General features: G+C 46.3%; 1 protein-coding gene across 1 annotated transcript; it reads right to left on the bottom strand.

Annotated features, from left to right (window-relative positions):
* Positions 1-3469: 3469 nt before the first annotated feature.
* Positions 3470-6893, bottom strand: dr1 (down-regulator of transcription 1). Its single transcript, XM_080536104.1, has 3 exons — positions 6072-6893; positions 5743-5906; positions 3470-4947 (listed from the first exon to the last, which is right to left on the bottom strand). Exons 1-3 carry the CDS (start codon positions 6289-6291, stop codon positions 4801-4803), a joined length of 531 nt encoding a protein of 176 aa, XP_080392230.1. The 5' UTR covers positions 6292-6893; the 3' UTR covers positions 3470-4800.
* Between the last annotated feature and the right edge of the window lie 14154 nt (positions 6894-21047).

The raw sequence follows: 21047 nt of genomic DNA, 5'->3' as shown, positions 1-21047 counted from the left end.
TACTGTTTGAAATGTTGGTTATTTCATTTAAGTGGGGAATTGTTGGATTGAACTCATTTCAACAGAACAAATGACTGTTGGGTCGCTGTTCTGTAAATGTGTGAGATCATTAAAAGTTGGCGATGGCATGGTATACTTCACAATGTAATTGCATTGAAAAGGATTCCGAGCAATTTTGTAAGTAGAATCTTAAGATCTGTCTAAAATAATCTAACTCTTTGTTAAGGCAACTAAATATGTTCGTTTGACATTAAATGTAAGGCCTATCATTCATTCATTCATTCATTCATGTTATTAACGAGGGCTATAGCTATACATTTGAGTTAGTAACATCAACTGGACAGCATCTTATGCGCCTCACACATCGTTCATGTTTTTCAAAAACATAATTGTCGGCTATGATTACAGGTTGTTTGTTCACGCCCATAGTACATATGGCACAATTGGTAGCCTATTATGTTTATTATAGTCAGGGAAACATGAATAAGTGGTAAACAAGATACACAGTGCAATGAATCGGTCCAACGTGCGCACTGGAAGATATTACTACATATTTGTATAGAATGATAGACATACCGTGAGCTTAGAATGATAAGGTTCTATCTCCGTTTAGGGTAGTTCAGAGATATTGAGCGTCAAAGTTTTTACATTCCATTATGTTTTGCGAGATGGAACCTTTGTATTTTATGAATTACTAACTAAAAAATGTCAACATTTAAAAAAATTAATAAACACCTAATGGACCGGATTATGTAAAAAACTCAATTTTGACAAAAATGGAGATAGAACCTTATAATTCTAACGTCACGATACTGTATGGCCTATACGTCCACATATACTTCTAGTTACCTTGAAAGCTGTCCACTCACCTGGTCTCGGTTCCAGCGCAGCGCAGCTTTTTATTATTTTTTTTTTTAAACAAATGAATGATAGCCTAATTAAATACTTTTAAACCTTCGGCAACGACCAATTCAATAAGCTGCCTGGCCCCTTTGCGAATCCGCTCGGTTGCACGGGTGACAGGAGAAACTACCTTTTCACTACTCTGTCCATGGAAGTACATGGAATGGTGGAAAGGCTGGAGGACTTGAATTGTGCAATTTCTCTTTCATCTCCCCATTCTCAACACAGGGCGCCCTCTGTCTGTTAGCCGGACTCTTAACTGAATCTGCGTGCTGCTAGAAACAGGCACAATCTTTTTTTTTCTTTCTTTCCACAATCGTTTATTTGTTAAGGCTTTTCCTCAGTTCCATGTCATTTTGAAAAAAGAACATGATTTAATCCTAAATCTTATTTCATATGGAAGATTATATAGGTAATACAGGTAACAATTTCAGTTTGGAACATACAGAAGACCTATGTGTCCTAGGTAATCCACAACATATATATATATATATATATATATATATATAGAGAGAGAGAGAGAGAGAGAGAGAGAGAGAGAGAGAGAGAGAGAGAGAGAGAGAGAGAGAGAGAGAGAGAGAGACAGAGAGAGAGAGAGAGAGTGTGAGAGAGAGATATATATATATAGGCCTATCTAGAAATATATATATATACAGTATATTAGGTAGTACATTATAGGTCGTAGGTTATTACAAGTGTTTTTACTTTATTTTAACCCTATAACAGATACATTGCATGCAGATCTCCTCCCTCATACTTTCTCTGGTTCTCCAAGAGTAAGGTAGTTGCTTTTACCTGACTGATGATAAAGAAGGTGACAGTCAAGGCTGTACACACCAGTCACCAGCATCAAGAACTTGAACCTGATTAAAATAACCTCTCAAAACCAAGACAGAAAAGCATGTCAGTATTGAAAAGAACAGCAGGGTATGGGTAGGTACTGTGCCCAACAAGGTCACCCTGGTCTCCCACCTTATAGCGTTTTCTGGCCTATGTTATCCCCGGCAATTGACTTATTTTCCCACTGATGTTCTGGAATACATGGTGTACCATGACACAGAGGAAAAAGAAGTACAGGTATACAGAAGTTCATCTGTGATTGTGGTTAAGGACAATCCCAATCATTATACCATGCCGAACATGGTCAAACACCAGCATCCAGGTCCACTCCAAGCCCACAGAGAACCCACAGAGACACCCAGGGCAAATATCAACATGTATGAACAGTCAGTGGAGCAAGGCTTTGAGTCTGCACTCCAAATGTTACACCTGCATTCTATGTTGTAAGGTTACCTGCCTTTCATGAAGGCAAGCCAAATGTGTTGATCCAATGCCTATAAGTAGGTGATATCAGACCAAAGCACTCAAGCAGTCAAACATATTACAACATTCCCCCTATTCTCCTGAATCTGAAGCATTTTAAAGCTCTTAGAGCGTGGCAAAGGATTTCATCTACAGGCTTAGAGCTCTCATCTAAAGAACACATACAGTCATATCAGAGGATACAGAGAGTGCTTGAGCTGTACATTTCCTTTTAAAACAACAGGCTCTTACCTCCACCTACAGTATCACTTTTAAACAGGAGTGACGTTACCTAATCTAATCCCATACATACAGTGGGGTGAAAAAAATGTGGGCACCCCCCTGGTTTAAATGTCTGTTACAATTAATCACCAAGTGATTTAGTCTCGTTTTCATCTTGTGACAATTCCTGCTGATTTTTCAGGTGCAGTTTCAAGCTGTGAATCTTCCGTTCTACCACATCCCAAAGGTGTTCTATTGGATTCAGATCCGGTGACTGGGAAGGCCACTGAAGAACACTGAACTCATTGTCATGTTCATGAAACCAGTTTGAGACGACTTTTGTTTTGTGACATGGTGCATTATCATGCTGGATGTAGCCATTAGAAGATGGGTACATTGTGGCCATGAAGCGATGCACATGGTCAACAATACTCAAACAGGCTGTGGCATTCAAGTGATAATTGATTGGTATTAACAGGCCCAAAGTGTGCCAAGAAAACATTCCCCACACCATCACACCCCCTGAATGAGAAGGACTTATGTCATGATTGTTGCCACTACAGCCTCTGCTGTATTTCTCAGGTGAACAATCAACTAAGAAGATGTGTGGCTTTTGCCCATGATGATGTGTGTGTGTGTGTGTGTGTGTGTGTGTGTGTGTGTCAACCCAGAGCTGAAGGCCATGAAGAGCTACACCCGTAACAGGTTCAGCCGCTCCGTCGAGACGGAGGAAGACCTGTACGCCGTGGACCTGGAGGACGGATACCGGCCCGTCGCCCCTGGAAACCGCAGCCGGGGACCAATCGGTGACGCGGAGGAGGAGTTCAGTGGAATGGGCCTCACGCAAGCCAGGCCCAGGCCCAACACCAGCCTCATAGGCCCCTCCCACCTCAAGGTCACACACAGGTGAGAGAGAGAGAGAGAGGAGAGGAGAGAGAGGAGAGAGAGGAAGAGAGCTAAATAAAAGAAGCAAGGGAAAAGATTAGTCTCTATAAAACATGTTAACTTTATTGCTTAAAGAATACAAGTTTTCAGTAGGCAAGTGAATGTGCATCACAACTAGAGGTTACCAATCTTTACATATTTAGGATTCACCACACATTCACAATGCACATTTTGAAACTTGCATACTGCACCGGAGAAAACAAAAACAAACATTCAGCCAGGATATCAAAGCATTGTACAAAGTGAAAGTTTTACCATCGGCATTGTGTAGTAACTTGAATGTAATCCGCATCCAAGAATATTTGAATGAAATCCGCATTCCAAGCATTATTATTCTACACATTGAACATACACCTTAGGATCTCACATACTAAGGGGTGTTAGACTCTCTTCTATCTTTGGTTCTATAGTCAAAAAGATTCTGAAAGGAGTAGCTAATTTGTTTAATAGCAATACTGTGGGTGAACATAAGAAAAAAAGCATCATATAAGACAGAGCTAAAATGAAACAAAAAGTTTCATTTTTGAATTCTATTTAACAAACCAAATTCAAATACATATTCACAACCCCTCAACATGATTCAGAAAGATATTCTGTTACACACAACCTAGAGGGGGGTAAGAATTCATTTCTATAAAAGTTACTTTCAGAAAAGGACAATAGGCCAATAGGAGGAATCAATATCATTACAATGGCGAGGGCAAGGAGCTGTTCTCCTTAACCCCCCAAAATTAAACTTGAACAAAGGATAAACCAGACTAGGTTTCAAATAATATTTGTTTTCTTTCAAATACTTTTGAGCAACTGATTGAGCCTGTATAGCATGCCAGATGGGTCAGGCATGCCCTTTTAGGGCTATTGGTTCCATTTCATCAAACAAGCCCAATAAAGTACAGATAAGTATTTTAAAGAAAACTCAAATACTATTTGATCCAAGTTCTGGATAACACAAACAACCTTAAGGAACAGTACCTGAAGACATAAACAAAGTTTTCTGAATATAGCCAAGATCACTGAAACACATCGTTTGCACCTTTTGTCCTCAGTATTTTTCTTGCGTCACACATCTGACAATCTCTGATCCACAAAGTACAGAGAACATAAGAATTCCATGATTAGGCATAACATTTGCGATTGGCAAAAAAAGTAAAACTGAGATGAGTTGAATGAAAGCTAGAAACATGCTTTTATCCAAATATGTATTTTCAGGTACTGCTGCAAAAAACAGAACTTGATGTCTCTACGTAGAAATCCCCCACATCTACCATGAAACTGTCCACTCAAATGTGTACTGATGATGCAGAACTGATGGGATTAGAGATGTCCAAACACAGCTCAGATCTCTGCCAATAAAAGTGTTGGTAAAGCGAGGGGTTGCTGTGACAGTCTGAAGAGGGGGATTTGGCCTGAATCATTGTTGCCAGAATATCAAATGTCATCCTCCTCGTCTTCATCCTGGGAGGAACCAGCCTGCTGGGAAGCACTGGCAGATGCGGCAGCCAACTGTGCCTGTTGGGCAGCCTGCTGCATCTGCAACCACTCCTGCTGTGCAAGCTCCGCCTGCTGCTGCCGGGCCTGCAACACAAACACATGCACCAATCAGACAGAGTCATAAATACAGGTGGCCGAATAGAGGAGCACAGATGGAGTATAAAAATGTTACCAGATTGTAAACCATAGATGATAGTAGGCTATATTGGTTCTGTGCTCCAAACACAACACAGATAAATGCCATTATTTATGTTACGGTACATGTGGGAACACGGTACATGTGGGAAAACTAGGGTTAGGGTTAGGTGCTAGGGTGCTACGGTTAGGGTTAGGGTAAGACATGCCAGCATGTACCAAGTCGACATAGCACCTAACCCTAACCCTAACCCTAGTTTTCCCACATGTACCGTATTCCCACATGTACCGTAACATTTACACCGCCAACCATACATGGAATGGAATGGAATGGACTTTATTTGTCATTGCTACAGTACAGGTACCAAACAACGAAATTTAGGAGGGGTGGCTCCCCTGGTGTTAGGAAAGGAAAAAAATAAAAAAAATAAAAAACATTTTAGAAAAAGCATAAAAGCATAAAATCACAAGAAGGTAAGGAGCTGGTTTACATCAATAAAGGCTATGTACACAATCCACTGTACTATACTGCACAGATAGTCAACTAGGGTTGTCATATTGCACAAGAGTATTTTTTCACATTATTTTAAAGTGTCACAGTTTGCAGGCTTGAAAATGTACATGTTTGTGCCTCAGCACTAGCTGCCATACAATCCGTCCGGACTGTCCTGGGCAGTATGGTGACCTGGATGAGAAAAAGCAGAAGAGCAGGGGAGAAAGTGTCAAACGATTGAGATTCTTTACCTTGGCAAACAATTCCTGTTGTTGTCTGAGGAGCTCTTCCTCCGGAATGCCGAGATTCTCCAGGCGAGAGCTTGCCTTCCTCCTCTTCAGTGCTACGGTTTTACACTCCTGCAGGACATCTTTTACCTCTGTGATGTACGATGCAAAACCAAGGCTTTCAAGTGCTACGAACAAATGGTAAGAGAAAACAGACACAAGTGTCACTGTCACATACCTTGACTGATTTATGGGGTGCAGCTTCAAAAACACATGACAAGGAAAGGGAGACAGCCCAGATATAAGACTAGATGATCATGATGGCCCACTTGTGACTTGTGACTTTGACTAACCATTAATGACGTGTTCAGGAGAGATGGTCTTCTTTTCAGACTTGTTGCATATTTCATTGGCCTCCGATGAGATGAGATGGATGAACTCTGTGCAACAGTTCACCACCAGCTCCCTGGCGTCGTTGGCGACCCGCACGTTGGGCAGGGTTTCCTTGATCATCTTGTTGATCGCTGCCCTGGGGATGGTGAGGTCGTCATCGTTCCCAGACGAGGAGGCCATGGCTATAAAGTATAAAGTCAGGTTGCAAAAAAACACAACAGCTGGAGGCACAAAGCCTATCTAAAGCGTCTAATGTTGTTTTCGTTGTGGCCTTTTGTGTTGAACGATGATGGTCAACGTGAAGCTTCAGCTGGGCTCTCCCCAGTTAAAACTTCTCCAGTTCAACTTATGAAACTGTCATGAATCAAAACTAAAACACAAACAGAACCTCCTTGTGTCTGACACAGCATGGGAATGTAAACGAAAGGGTCCAACGAGAACAGGACGCCGAAGACAGAGAGATCAGATCGATTGTAGATGAACCAGACAGATAGATCAGATAGTTATAAAGCCACCGGTGCCTCTCACAGTGTGTGTGGCTAGCTAGAACAACGTCAGCTAGCTTAGCTAGCCACAGCACTGCAAGCGGCTTTTGAGATCATGGCTAACGCTGCTAGCACCGGTGATTTGTCACCAGGGTGGTTTAGTTATGATCAACGAAGCCGTTTCGAACCAAATCCCACATGCAATTCCAAAAAAGAAACAGTCCCAATATCGACCCAAACGAAACAATTTTAGCTAATTCATTCCTTCTGTTGTGTCCGCTTCATCTGAAGTGGTAGTCACCGGAAACGGCCTCATACGAACAATTTCCATATCCGGATGTTCTTCTTCTTCTTCTGTCTCTGGGTGTTTGCTTTGGCATGACAGATTTTTCGCCGTCTACCGTCTCGGAGGAAAAACGTTGTATATAAAGGTTCAGATGCATAATTCCCTCAGGTTGAAACTGTACAGAGGTGTCTTAACGTGCTCTGCACTTCGTTCGCTCAAACAAACATTTACCAACAGATGAACGCACGAAGAGAAGTTTCGTTGAGCGGTAATATCAATCAGTGTGATTTTCACACCGCGATAAAAAAATTAATCGGGCGATCAGGCAACTCGGGATTGGAATTCAAGCCTCAGGGGCCTGTTCCACTATACGAGATTATCTTCTAATCGGTGATAATATTCTAATCGGCGATAATTTCATTTTGCGTTCGGTTCCATCAATGTGGCTCAAAGAATTCGCTGCTTGGTTGCTATGCAACCAATCCTTCTGAGTAATTCTGGTCGCGAGCAGGTTTAGAGGTTGGTTTAGGTAATACGTGCGTCAAAATTGTCTCACAGACGGAAACTATATCCCGAACGACAGTTCCGTCAAGTGTCTTTTAGGAAATATTAGTTCCCACTTTTTACGAGATAGATAGATAGATAGACTATTTTGAAAGTGTGATCGGTCGATAGATAGATAGTTTGATTGTGTGATAGATAACTTGATATTTTGAAAGTGTGATAGATAGATAGATAGATAAATAAAAAAGTGTAAAAAAAAATAGGTATGTATATCAACTTACATTGCTATTGTCACAGTGGTCTGGCTGGCGCAGGGGTTAGGGCAGCCAGGTAGAGTTCCAATGGTTGCGAGTTCGAGACTTGATTAAAGTTGCGTTTTTTTTTACATTTAACCGAAGCCTTCATGCAAATCGATTTACAATAGATATATCTGTCTAAGTGAATCATCTATCCATCAGTAATCATAAGGAATTCGAGGAATCACCTGAGGCTTGAATTCCAATCCCGAGTTGCCTGATCGCCTGATTTATTTTTAGCGCAGATATACTAATCAACCGTGGAATAGCCTCCTGGGCCCCGTTCCACTAAGCGAGATTATCTTCTAATCGGCGGTAATGTTCTAATCGGCGATAATTTAATCTTGCGTTCGGTTCCATCAATGTGGCTCAAATAATTCGCTGTTTGGTTGCTATGCAACCTATCCTCCCGAGTTATTCTGGTCGCGAGCAGGCTTAGAGGTTGGTTTAGGTAAGACGTGCGTCAAAATTGTCTCACAGGCGGAAACTATATCCCGAACGACAGTTCCTTCAAGTGTCTTTTAGGAAATATTAGTTCCCACTTTTTACGAGATAGATAGATAGATAGTTTGACTGTGTGATAGATAGATGATTTGATATTTTGAAAGTGTGATCGATCGATAGATAGATAGTTTGATTGTGTGATGTTGATATTTTGAAAGTGTGATAGATAGATAGATAGATAGATAGATAGATAGATCGATCGATAGATAAATAAAAAAGTGTAAAAATATAATAAAATAAAATAGGTATGTCTATCAACTTGCATTGCTAACATCACAGCAGTCTGGTTGGCGCAGGGGTTAAGACAGCCAGCTAGAGTTCCGAAGGTTGCGAGTTCGAGATTTGATTTAAGTGATGTTTTTTTGTTGTTTTTTTACATTTAACCGAAGCCTTCATGCAAATCGATTTACAATAGATATATCTGTCTAAGTGGATCATCTATCCATCAGTAATCTTAAGAAAAAATAATCAATGCCAAATCCAGTGTCCAAGAACATAATTTACCACCCAGAAAGGCTTCAAACACCATTGTAATCGTGTCAGTTCTTGTAAATTAGCCTGCACCATCATTTTATAGCCTACATACTTTTTTAGATGAGATTTTAGATTAGATTCAGACAACGAAATGCAGTAAAAAGTTTGTCAGAAGAGGGATTTGAACCACGGTCTTAAAATGATGAATAAATACTATGGCAGCGGTCAATACCACTAGGCCATCGTGACGATATTATGGTGTATAGCCTGTTGCTAATATCACCACAGTAGTAAATATTCATTTATTAAAATATGAACATATAACAATAACTGGGGCTAGTATGACCTACGCATTTAATCGGTCAGCAATTTCTTGCCAAACCATTTCCCTCGCCTTGTTAATTGCGGCAGTATTGCACTATTTTACATCTTATTTTTCCGTCTTCATAAAGATCAATAAATCGGAATGCTGCGCAAAAGTAGGACCCCTGCATAGTGGAGTTAATCTCGCATAGTGGAACAGGCCCCTGGTAACTTCCCCCTGCCAAGGCTCCTCAGCAGTACCCATGTTCACCGCTAGATGGCGCCAGCCCCACTCAGCCCCACACCACCCTGCACCCAGTATCCTAGGACAGGGGTCTTCAACCTTTTTCAGCCCAAGGACCCCTTGGACGAAAGACAACCAGAACAGGGACCCCCACATGTAATAAACATTTTTAAGTGTGTTCCTCTCCTGTAGCGGCGCATAAAGAAGCGAAGAGGCGAGTTTGTAGGGCACTCTTCTTAATAACATTTACAGCCTTTACAACAGTGTCCATAACGGACTCCAGGCGGATGTGGCAGGGGGTTCAGCACATGACAAACTTCAGAGCCAACAGGCTCACAGCCGCAGAGGACGACCCCCTGCTGGCGGGAAAGCTGAACTCCTTCTACGCCCGGTTCGACGAGGGGCGAACGGAGGTAACCACAACACAAACACCACTCTCTCCAGCTCTCAGCAGCCTCACCCTCACAGAGCATGAAGTGAGACGCGTGCTGAAGGCGGTGGACCCCAGGAAAGCCTCGGGGCCGGATGGCGTCCTGGGACGGGTGCTGAGGGACTGCGCCGACCAGCTGGCCTGGGTTTTCACCAACATCTTCAACCAGTCCCTGTCCCAGGCCACCATCCCACCCTGCCTGAAAACCTCAACTATCATCCCAGTCCCGAAGAAAAGCACGGTGAGCTGCCTAAACGACTACCGCCCGGTGGCACTCACACCAATCATCATGAAGTGCTTCGAGAAACTAGTCCGGGCCCACATACTCACACGCCTCCCGCCCAACCTGGATCCATACCAGTTCGCCTACAGAGCCCACAGGTCCACAGAGGACGCCATCGCGACGACTCTCCACGCCACTCTATCCCACCTGGAGAGGGGAAACAGCTACGCGAGACTGCTCTTTGTGGACTTCAGCTCCGCCTTCAACACCATCCTTCCAGACAGGCTAGTGACCAAACTACTAGACCTGGGTCTATCACACTCTATATGTGCATGGATCAAGGACTTCCTGACCGACCGCCCCCAGAGGGTGCGGGTGGGCCCCCACACCTCCACAGCCCTCAGACTCAGCACTGGGTCCCCCCAGGGCTGCGTGCTAAGCCCCATCCTCTACAACCTCTACACCTACGACTTCACCCCCGTCCACCCCAGCAACTCCATCGTAAAGTTTGCAGACGACACCACCGTGGTGGGATGCATCTCGGGGGGGGACGAGGCGGCGTACAGGGATGAGGTAGAGCAACTGAGCAAGCTGTGCAAGGTTAACAACCTGCTGCTGAACAAGTCAAAGACCCAGGAAATCATCGTAGACTTCAGGAGGAAAAAGTCCGAGATCCAGCCCCTGCTCATCGACGGAGAGAGCGTGGAGAGAGTCTCAACCCTCCGATTCCTGGGGATGCACATGCGGGATGACCTGACCTGGAAGGACAACACAAAAGCCACCATCAAGAAGGCACAACAGCGGCTATACATCCTGAGAGTCCTCAGGAAGGAACACAGCAAGCAGGAGATACTGGTGACCTTCTACCGCGGCGCAGTGGAGAGCATCCTCACCTACGGCATCTGCAACTGGTTCTCCAGCTGCACAACCGCGGAGAGAAATGCGCTACAGAGAGTCGTGAGAACAGCACAGAAGATCACCGGCGGCCCCCTCCCCTCTCTGGAAGAGCTGTACAACACACGCTGTCTCAGGAAGGCCTCCAAGATCTCCAGGGACCCAACCCACCCTGGGTACGAACACTTTACCCGGCTGCCCTCGAAAAGGCGGTTCAGGACCTTGGCCGCAAGGACAAACAGACTGAAGAACAGCTTCTACCACAGGGCCGTCCAGGCCCTGAACACAGCAAAGACCTAGGTTCTGGGCCCTGGACAGTCTGGACGGATTGATGGCAGCTGCTGGAATGAAAAAAAATCAGGTGTAGTGCTGAGGCACAAATATGTACATTTCAAGCCTGCAAACTGCGACACTTTAAATAAATGTGCAATAACACTATTGTGCAATATGACAACCCTAGTCGTCTATCTGTACAGTATAGTATAGTGGATAGTGTACATAGCCTTTATTTATGTAAACCAGCTCCTTCCCTTCTTGTGATTTAAAAAATAATAATCTTTCCTAACACCAGGGGAGCCACCCCTCCTAAATTTCGTTGTTTGGTACCTGTACTGTAGCAATGACAATAAAGACCATTCATTCATTCATTCATTCATTCATAACATCGGCAAACTCAGCACTCATTTCTTTAGCGGCGAGGGATTCTCTGTGCAGCATGCAGTGAGTCCACATCACTTTGGGGGCTACTTTTCTGACAAGCGCCATCAGTCCACTCTTTTGCCCAGTCATAGCGCGTGCACCGTCGGTACACACCGCGACACACTTTGCCCAACTTAAGTCATTTTCACCGAAAAAGTCATCAATCACTTTGAACATTTCAGCACTTGTTGTGCGTTCAGGAAGCTTCTTACAAAACAAGAACTCTTCACACATTTCGTCTTGGTCAACAAAGCGCACAAATGCCAAGAGCTGTGCGTCTTTGGACATGTCCACTGATTCATCCAACTGGAGTGCAACTGCCTCCGCCGTTTGTAATTTCTCAATTAACTGCACCCTCACATCCGATGCCATTTCACCAATTCGCCGAGCAATTGTGTCTAACAATGGGATAGTCTTCAACTTTTCTGCATATCCATCATTCCCAAACGTGGTCTTGCACATATCAGTGGCCGCAGGCAATATCAAATCTTCTGCAATTGTGTATGGTTTTTTTACACTGGGCAACGCGAAGAGCAACTTGATATGAGGCTTTCAAAGCAAGCTCACCGACTTTCGCATATTTTCTTATCATTGTCTGTTGGCCTTGGAGAGAGTGCAGACGAGCCTGAAAGTAGTCCAGTGCTCTATCTTGTAAGTGGCCATGATTTGTCTCCAAGTGTCGTTGCAGCTTTGATGGCTTCATGCTTTTGTTTGAGAGCGTCGCCGCACAAACAACACACACCGGCAATTCCACTCCTTCGGTTTCTTTGAAAGTAAATCCAAACTTTAGGTACACTTCTGAATATTTTCGGGACTTTTCTCTTTTGCGTTTATCTGCCCTTGGGGCAGGCGCTGCTGGGGCCGAGGTGGAAGGAGTAGGCCTAGCCGTTGGATCTCGAGCTCGAGGTCTCGTTACTGTTACAAATGTATCCATCCTGCTTCACTAATTAATAGTAGTAACTAATAATATATAGTTTTTACTTTTAGTATTGTTATGCTAAATATTGATTGCTAACGATATGCTAATTATTGACTATTACTTCAATGTAGTTCTGTTGTTCTGTTCCGCTGTTCATGTTCTGTTGTTCGCAACACCGAGCTTGCTATAACGGCTAACGTTCGATTCTGCTCCATTGGAATAATTTATTTTGTAAATAGTTTTTCGTCAAAAGTAGTTTATTATTGCCTATTGATGCTTGTAGTTTACTCAATATAACTTTTGTTATATTTTTTAATTGTCACAAATTATTTTGGTGAAAATTGTAAATTATTCTGAAAAAAATTGGCGGACCCCCTGCAGTACCTCTGCGGACCCTCAGGGATCGGTCCTGGCCCCCCTCCTCTATAATATCTACACCTATGACCTGCCCAACACACTCTCGCGGAAGTACGCCTACGCAGACGACCTCGCAGTGGTGTACTCTGCTGGAAATTGGCAGTCTGTGGAGGGGATTCTGAGCCAGGACATGCAGACACTAGTGGCATACTTCCGGAAATGGAGATTGAAGCTTAGCGAGGCAAAGACGGTGTCGGCTGCCTTCCACCTTAACAACAGGGAGGCTAAATGTGAGCTTAGAGTATACCTAGATGGAACTCCCCTGCCATGTTCCGCTGAGCCAATCTATCTCGGTGTGACATTGGACAGGACGCTCACGTTTCGCCGGCACCTCGAGTCACTGCGCAAGAAGTTAACAGCTCGTGTGGCGTTGATGAGGCGACTGGTTGGCTCAGGCTGGGGCGCGGGCGCAAAGACCTTGCGCACGGCAGCCCTAGCCCTCGTTTATTCAACTAGTGAATACTGCGCCCCAGTATGGTGTCGCAGTGCCCACACCCGCCTCATCGACTCCCCTATAAACGAAGCCTTGCAGTTTGTGACAGGATGCCTGCGTCCAACCCCCGTGGACAACCTTCCCATCCTAGCAGGCATCCAGCCCGCAGGCCTCCGCCGCATGGGAACCACAGCACGTCTCGCCTGCCGGGCCGTGGAGCTTAATAACCATCTGCTCCACGATAGGCTCACTATAACAGCGGAGCCCTCCCGGCGTCTCAAGTCGAGACACCCATTTGTGCCTGCCGCACAGGATCTCAGGCAGCAATGCAGAGATCTTAACATCAGTGCAGCAGGATGGGCGGATTATATGTGGCGCGCGGAGTGGGAGGCAAACACCTCCAAACTCCGCGACCACATCCCAGTCGCCGGCCCTGAGCCCCTCGGGATGGACTTGCCAAGGCTATCCTGATTCCTGGGTGAGGCTCAATCGTCTCCGGACCGGCGTCGGGCGTTTCCACTCATCAATGCACAGATGGGGCTTGGCCCCAAATGCGTCGTGCGAGTGTGGCGCAGAGGACCAAACTGCAGACCATGTTATCCTGGATTGCCCGGTGTACCACCCACCCAACGGGATGCATGGTCTGTCGGTACTAGATGACGAGACGATGACGTGGCTTCTGGAGGGGTGTCCAGAAATATAGCCCGGGTGAGCCCCTCAACCAGGTCTCGGGGTGGTAAAAGGGTAGCCCCTCGGCCCCGAGCCTGGTGGAGTGGAGAGGAAAACAACTACCCATACGCCGAAAGAAGATAATTAAATATGCCATTAGGCTATAGATTTAGCTGCCTCTGTATTGCCTTACTGGTTGCTGGCTGTTGCCATAACATCCAAAAATGTATCGATTAGCAAATCCCCCCAAAAAGCCAACAAAAGTTTAAATCATAACATCGAGACCATCTAATGCAGGAGGTTGTCATGATCATACTGTGGTCTGTGGACTCACGTATGGAAGTAATAGAAAAACTAAAATTTCTTAAAGTATAAGTTACACATTTGTATGTGATGATATAAAAAATAATAATAATAATGCTTTGTAACTACAACCATTGGATTCCTTGACCCTGAAAATGTAGGTTTAGCAGTTAAAATCAATGTTCTAGCTTATTTAGAAGCCAAGATATTACAAAACATGTGTATTATGGCGGCCATTTTGTAAATGCCAAGATGGCTGCCTTTCAGACATCTGTGCAAATGGAAACATATATTTTCTGATTCCTCATACAATGCCCTATCAAAAAATGTATAGATTAGAAAATCCCCCCAAAATTCCCACGAAATTATATAACAAACCTGACTATATATCCAGCTGCATCCGACACGCGCTTCACCCGGACGCATGGAGACCATTTGGTTCAAGCGCGTCATCATACCGCGCCTGCATATTTGCATATTTGGTTCGGACTACGTCATCGCCTTACTACGGTGGCTGAGGACGATTTCAAGTTCGTATTTCAAGTATTTATGGTTATGACAGATCATTCGCTTACTATGCATTTCGAAATGAGATTGCATTTTTGTATTTCAAGTACTTATGGATATGACCGATCGTATTTATGGATATTTTGATATGAGATTTATGAGACAAACCAAATAAACACATTTCCAGCAATGGATTCTACAGTTAGGCCCATATATATACATATATATATATATATACCTATACATATATATAGCTATATTGATAGACTTTTGTCTTATATATATATGTACTTCATTCTTTTGGACTGGTCTTCAAGCTCAGGGGATCCATTTACATTTACATTTAAACTTTTAGCATTTAGAATTTACTCCATTTAGCAGACGCTTTTATCCAAAGCAACTTAGTTAATGATTACAGGGACAATCTCCCTGGAGTAACTGAGGGCTGAGGGTCTTACTCAGGGTCAGGGTTAGACAGTCTCCCTGGAGTAACTTAGGGCTGAGGGTCTTACTCAAGTGGTGGTGTTCCCAGTTGGGATTTGAACTCATGCCCGATCACCAGTCCAACTCACTATCCACTGCGCCAGGCAAGGTGCCCAACAGTCTGTTAAGGCCATGGGAGCAGGACAGCTGTCACTCAGACGTGGCTGTTTAAAGGTAGACCCAGAGGTATGACATCACACCACAAAGGAGGGGGGGCGACTCCTGTACAGTACTGTACTCTGATGAGATGATAGCTGCTACACCCCCCCCTCTCTCTCTACTCCCCACCCCTCTCTCTCTTCATTATTTCTCTCTCTCTCTCTCTACTTCCCCCTCCTTTCTCTCTCTGTCCTCCCTCTCTCTCTGTCTTCGTTATCTCTCTCTCTCTCTCTCTCTACTCCCCCCTTTCTCTCTCTGCCCCCTCTACTCTCTCTCTCTCTCTTCGTTATCTCTCTCTCCTCTCCCCCCCTCCCTCTCTCTCTCTTCGTTATCTCCCCCCCCCCCCCCTCTCCTCCTCTCACCATGCTGGCTCTTACTAGCTGCTGGCTACTACAGCCACACACACACCTGCACACACACATGCACACACACACACATGTGCACACACACCCAGGTGCAAAAACACCGGCGCACAAACACACACAGACGCATACACACACACACAGATACACACCTGCACGTGCACACACACACACACACACACACTCTCATGTGCACACACACCCATGTGCAAAAAACACCCGCGCACACACACACACACGTGCATACACACACAGAGAACACAAACTTGGGGTTGGTGCAACTCACTATCCTCTAGGCGAGGGGAACGATAGTCTGTTAAGGGGGGGGGGGGGAGAGAAGGTGAGATAGTCTGTTAAGGGGGGGGGAGAAGGTGATAGTCTGTTAAGGGGGGGAGAGAAGGTGAGATAGTCTGTTAAGGGGGGGAGAGAAGGTGAGATAGTCTGTTAAGGGGGGGAGAAGGTGAGAGTCTGTTAAGGGGGGGGAGAAGGTGAGATAGTCTGTTAAGGGGGGGGGGAGAAGGTGAGATAGTCTGTTAAGGGGGGGAGAAGGTGAGAGTCTGTTAAGGGGGGGAGAAGGTGAGAGTCTGTTAAGGGGGGGGGGGAGAAGGTGAGATAGTCTGTTAAGGGGGGGGGGAGAAGGTGAGATAGTCTGTTAAGGGGGGGGGAGAAGGTGAGAGTCTGTTAAGGGGGGGGAGAAGGTGATAGTCTGTTAAGGGGGGGGGAGAAGGTGATAGTCTGTTAAGGGGGGGGGAGAAGGTGAGATAGTCTGTTAAGGGGGGGGGGAGAAGGTGAGATAGTCTGTTAAGGGGGGGGAGAAGGTGATAGTCTGTTAAGGGGGGGGAGAAGGTGAGATAGTCTGTTAAGGGGGGGGAGAAGGTGAGAGTCTGTTAAGGGGGGGGAGAAGGTGAGATAGTCTGTTAAGGGGGGGGGAGAAGGTGAGAGTCTGTTAAGGGGGGGGGAGAAGGTGAGAGTCTGTTAAGGGGGGGGGAGAAGGTGAGATAGTCTGTTAAGGGGGGGGGAGAAGGTGAGAGTCTGTTAAGGGGGGGGAGAAGGTGAGATAGTCTGTTAAGGGGGGGGGGAGAAGGTGAGAGTCTGTTAAGGGGGGGGAGAAGGTGAGATAGTCTGTTAAGGGGGGGGGAGAAGGTGAGATAGTCTGTTAAGGGGGGGGGAGAAGGTGAGATAGTCTGTTAAGGGGGGGGAGAAGGTGAGATAGTCTGTTAAGGGGGGGGGAGAAGGTGAGAGTCTGTTAAGGGGGGGGGGGAGAAGGTGAGAGTCTGTTAAGGGGGGGGGGGAGAAGGTGAGATAGTCTGTTAAGGGGGGGGGAGAAGGTGAGATAGTCTGTTAAGGGGGGGGGAGAAGGTGAGAGTCTGTTAAGGGGGGGGGGGGAGAAGGTGAGATAGTCTGTTAAGGGGGGGGAGAAGGTGAGATAGTCTGTTAAGGGGGGGGAGAAGGTGAGAGTCTGTTAAGGGGGGGGGGGAGAAGGTGAGATAGTCTGTTAAGGGGGGGGGGGAGAAGGTGAGATAGTCTGTTAAGGGGGGGGGAGAAGGTGAGAGTCTGTTAAGGGGGGGGAGAAGGTGAGATAGTCTGTTAAGGGGGGGGAGAAGGTGAGAGTCTGTTAAGGGGGGGGGAGAAGGTGAGATAGTCTGTTAAGGGGGGGGGAGAAGGTGAGAGTCTGTTAAGGGGGGGGAGAAGGTGAGATAGTCTGTTAAGGGGGGGGGAGAAGGTGAGAGTCTGTTAAGGGGGGGGGAGAAGGTGAGATAGTCTGTTAAGGGGGGGGGAGAAGGTGAGAGAGTCTGTTAAGGGGGGGAGAGAAGGTGAGATAGTCTGTTAAGGGGGGGGAGAAGGTGAGATAGTCTGTTAAGGGGGGGGGAGAAGGTGAGATAGTCTGTTAAGGGGGGGGGAGAAGGTGAGATAGTCTGTTAAGGGGGGGGGAGAAGGTGAGAGTCTGTTAAGGGGGGGGGAGAAGGTGAGAGAGTCTGTTAAGGGGGGGGGAGAAGGTGAGATAGTCTGTTAAGGGGGGGGGAGAAGGTGAGAGTCTGTTAAGGGGGGGGGAGAAGGTGAGAGAGTCTGTTAAGGGGGGGGGAGAAGGTGAGATAGTCTGTTAAGGGGGGGGGAGAAGGTGAGATAGTCTGTTAAGGGGGGGGGAGAAGGTGAGATAGTCTGTTAAGGGGGGGGGAGAAGGTGAGAGAGTCTGTTACGGGGGGGGGAGAAGGTGAGAGTCTGTTAAGGGGGGGGAGAAGGTGAGAGTCTGTTAAGGGGGGGGGAGAAGGTGAGAGTCTGTTAAGGGGGGGAGAAGGTGAGATAGTCTGTTAAGGGGGGGGAGAAGGTGAGAGTCTGTTAAGGGGGGGAGAAGGTGAGAGTCTGTTAAGGGGGGGGGAGAAGGTGAGATAGTCTGTTAAGGGGGGGGGAGAAGGTGAGATAGTCTGTTAAGGGGGGGGGAGAAGGTGAGAGTCTGTTAAGGGGGGGGAGAAGGTGAGATAGTCTGTTAAGGGGGGGGGAGAAGGTGAGATAGTCTGTTAAGGGGGGGGGAGAAGGTGAGATAGTCTGTTAAGGGGGGGGGAGAAGGTGAGAGTCTGTTAAGGGGGGGGAGAAGGTGAGATAGTCTGTTAAGGGGGGGGGAGAAGGTGAGATAGTCTGTTAAGGGGGGGGAGAAGGTGAGATAGTCTGTTAAGGGGGGGGGAGAAGGTGAGATAGTCTGTTAAGGGGGGGGGAGAAGGTGAGAGTCTGTTAAGGGGGGGGGAGAAGGTGAGATAGTCTGTTAAGGGGGGGGGAGAAGGTGAGATAGTCTGTTAAGGGGGGGGGAGAAGGTGAGAGTCTGTTAAGGGGGGGGAGAAGGTGAGATAGTCTGTTAAGGGGGGGGGAGAAGGTGAGATAGTCTGTTAAGGGGGGGGGAGAAGGTGAGATAGTCTGTTAAGGGGGGGGGAGAAGGTGAGAGTCTGTTAAGGGGGGGGGAGAAGGTGAGATAGTCTGTTAAGGGGGGGGGAGAAGGTGAGATAGTCTGTTAAGGGGGGGGAGAAGGTGAGAGTCTGTTAAGGGGGGGGAGAAGGTGAGATAGTCTGTTAAGGGGGGGGGAGAAGGTGAGATAGTCTGTTAAGGGGGGGGGTAGAAGGTGAGATAGTCTGTTAAGGGGGGGGGGGAGAAGGTGAGATAGTCTGTTAAGGGGGGGAGAAGGTGAGATAGTCTGTTAAGGGGGGGGGGTAGAAGGTGAGATAGTCTGTTAAGGGGGGGAGAAGGTGAGATAGTCTGTTAAGGGGGGGGGGGTAGAAGGTGAGATAGTCTGTTAAGGGGGGGAGAAGGTGAGATAGTCTGTTAAGGGGGGGGAGAAGGTGAGATAGTCTGTTAAGGGGGGGGGGTAGAAGGTGAGATAGTCTGTTAAGGGGGGGAGAAGGTGAGATAGTCTGTTAAGGGGGGGGAGAAGGTGAGATAGTCTGTTAAGGGGGGGGGGAGAAGGTGAGAGTCTGTTAAGGGGGGGGGAGAAGGTGAGATAGTCTGTTAAGGGGGGGGAGAAGGTGAGAGTCTGTTAAGGGGGGGAGAGAAGATGAGAGTCTGTTAAGGGGGGGGGAGAAGGTGAGATAGCTACAGTATATGTAACCTAAACACAAGAATGTAAACATATTGCAGGGTTATAGAACATGGCACTATTCCCTTGGTTATTGCACAGTAGTTTCTCATATTGCACGGGGGGGGGGGGTTACAGAGGGGAGGTTTTGTTTTGTTTTGCTTAGATCTTAGCTGAAAAGGGAGGAAAAAGAGAGGAAAGGCGTAAGACAGCAGAAAGATTATTTAACGTCCTTATTTCAGACTTGGGGTTGTTCAAGGCCATGGGAGCAGGACAGCTGTCACTCAGACGTGGCTGTTTAAAGGTAGACCCAGAGGTATGACATCACACCACAAAGGAGGGCGACTCCTGTACAGTACTGTACTCTGATGAGATGATAGCTGCTACACCCCCCTAGACACCCCCTCCTCTCTCTCTTCATTATCTCTCTCTACCCTCCCTCTCTCTCTCTGTCTTCGTTATCTGTCTCTCTCTCTCTCTACTCCCCCCCCCCTTCTCTCTGCCCTTCCTCTCTCTCTCTCTCTCTCTTCGTTATCGCTCTCTCTCTTATCTCTCTCTCTCTCTCCTCCCCCCCTTCTCTCTGCCCTTCCTCTCTCTCTCTCTCTCTCTCTCTCTCTCTCTCTCTCTCTCTCTCTCTCCCCCTCCCCCCCTCCCCCCTCCTCCTCCTCCTCTCACCATGCTGACTCTTACTAGCTGCTGGCTACTACAGTCACGCTAACGCTAACACACACACACACACACACACAGACACACACCTGCACGTGCACACACACACACACACACACACACACACACACACACACACACACACACATACGCATACACACACACAGTGCTATATTCAGGTTGGGACTTATTGTTGAAATGTCGTAATGTGGATTTTAATTTAGCTTCGGACGGACTTTTTTGACTAGAACAAAGAGGCCATGTTCATACAATCCTGATCTGCTTTGGTTTGTTAAAAAGAAAAAAATGGTTTGTTAAACAAACAAATTTTTGTCAACTAAAGCTGTCTTATTGAAAAGCAGATAGGACATATTGTATTGATGAGCTGGGCTAGGTACATTTTTGCCTGTTTTGTCTTGAATAAAAGTAGGCCTCTGCTATGTCCTCAAAAAACAAACATGTCGTTAAGAGTTATTAATCAAATGTAGGTAATACACACATCTCTTGAATACCTTTACTCTTCCCTACATCTCTAATCCTATGGGGAGTTTGATAATCATCAAACATGCTGGGAATTCTCATACTGGAGGTCCTCTAGAACCTGGATGGGATTTAGCTGTTATTGCAATCACTACGCCCCAAGCATGTGGGACACAGACGAGTGGGCCACAGGTGTGGGTTTGCATAACTGTCAGCCCTGGAGGGGGAGGCTGCTCTATGGTGCATCCTTCATTCTCTAATCTCAACCTCGTGAGACCAATTTAAGTCTCACCAAGAGAGCAGTGTGTGTGAATAATAAAGTCCTAAAGTATAGTTACTGTATGTCACACTCTGAAAATGAGAAGGGAAAGCAGGAAGGAAGAGATGAGGAAATAGTCAGTGTTAAACAATCATTCATACTCATTTAATTGTAGGCAAAGAACGAATTAAGGTAAGTGAAGATAGTGTTCAGACAGACAGAAGCTGTGGGATAACATGCAACACCAGATGGACTGAGGCTCAGGTGTGGTGCGGCTCAGCTCTACCAACATCTCATGGCACAGAGACGTCAGACGTACTGAGTATGTCCACACTCTCTCGCCAGGCAAGCTGTCCACACAGGCTTTGGATGGCGATC

The sequence above is a fragment of the Nansenia antarctica genome (assembly GCF_963989245.1).
Source record: "Nansenia antarctica genome assembly, chromosome: 7".
Lineage (NCBI taxonomy): Eukaryota > Metazoa > Chordata > Actinopteri > Argentiniformes > Microstomatidae > Nansenia > Nansenia antarctica.
Note: the sequence above shows the minus strand (reverse complement) of the source record. Positions and strands in the feature narration are given on the sequence as shown.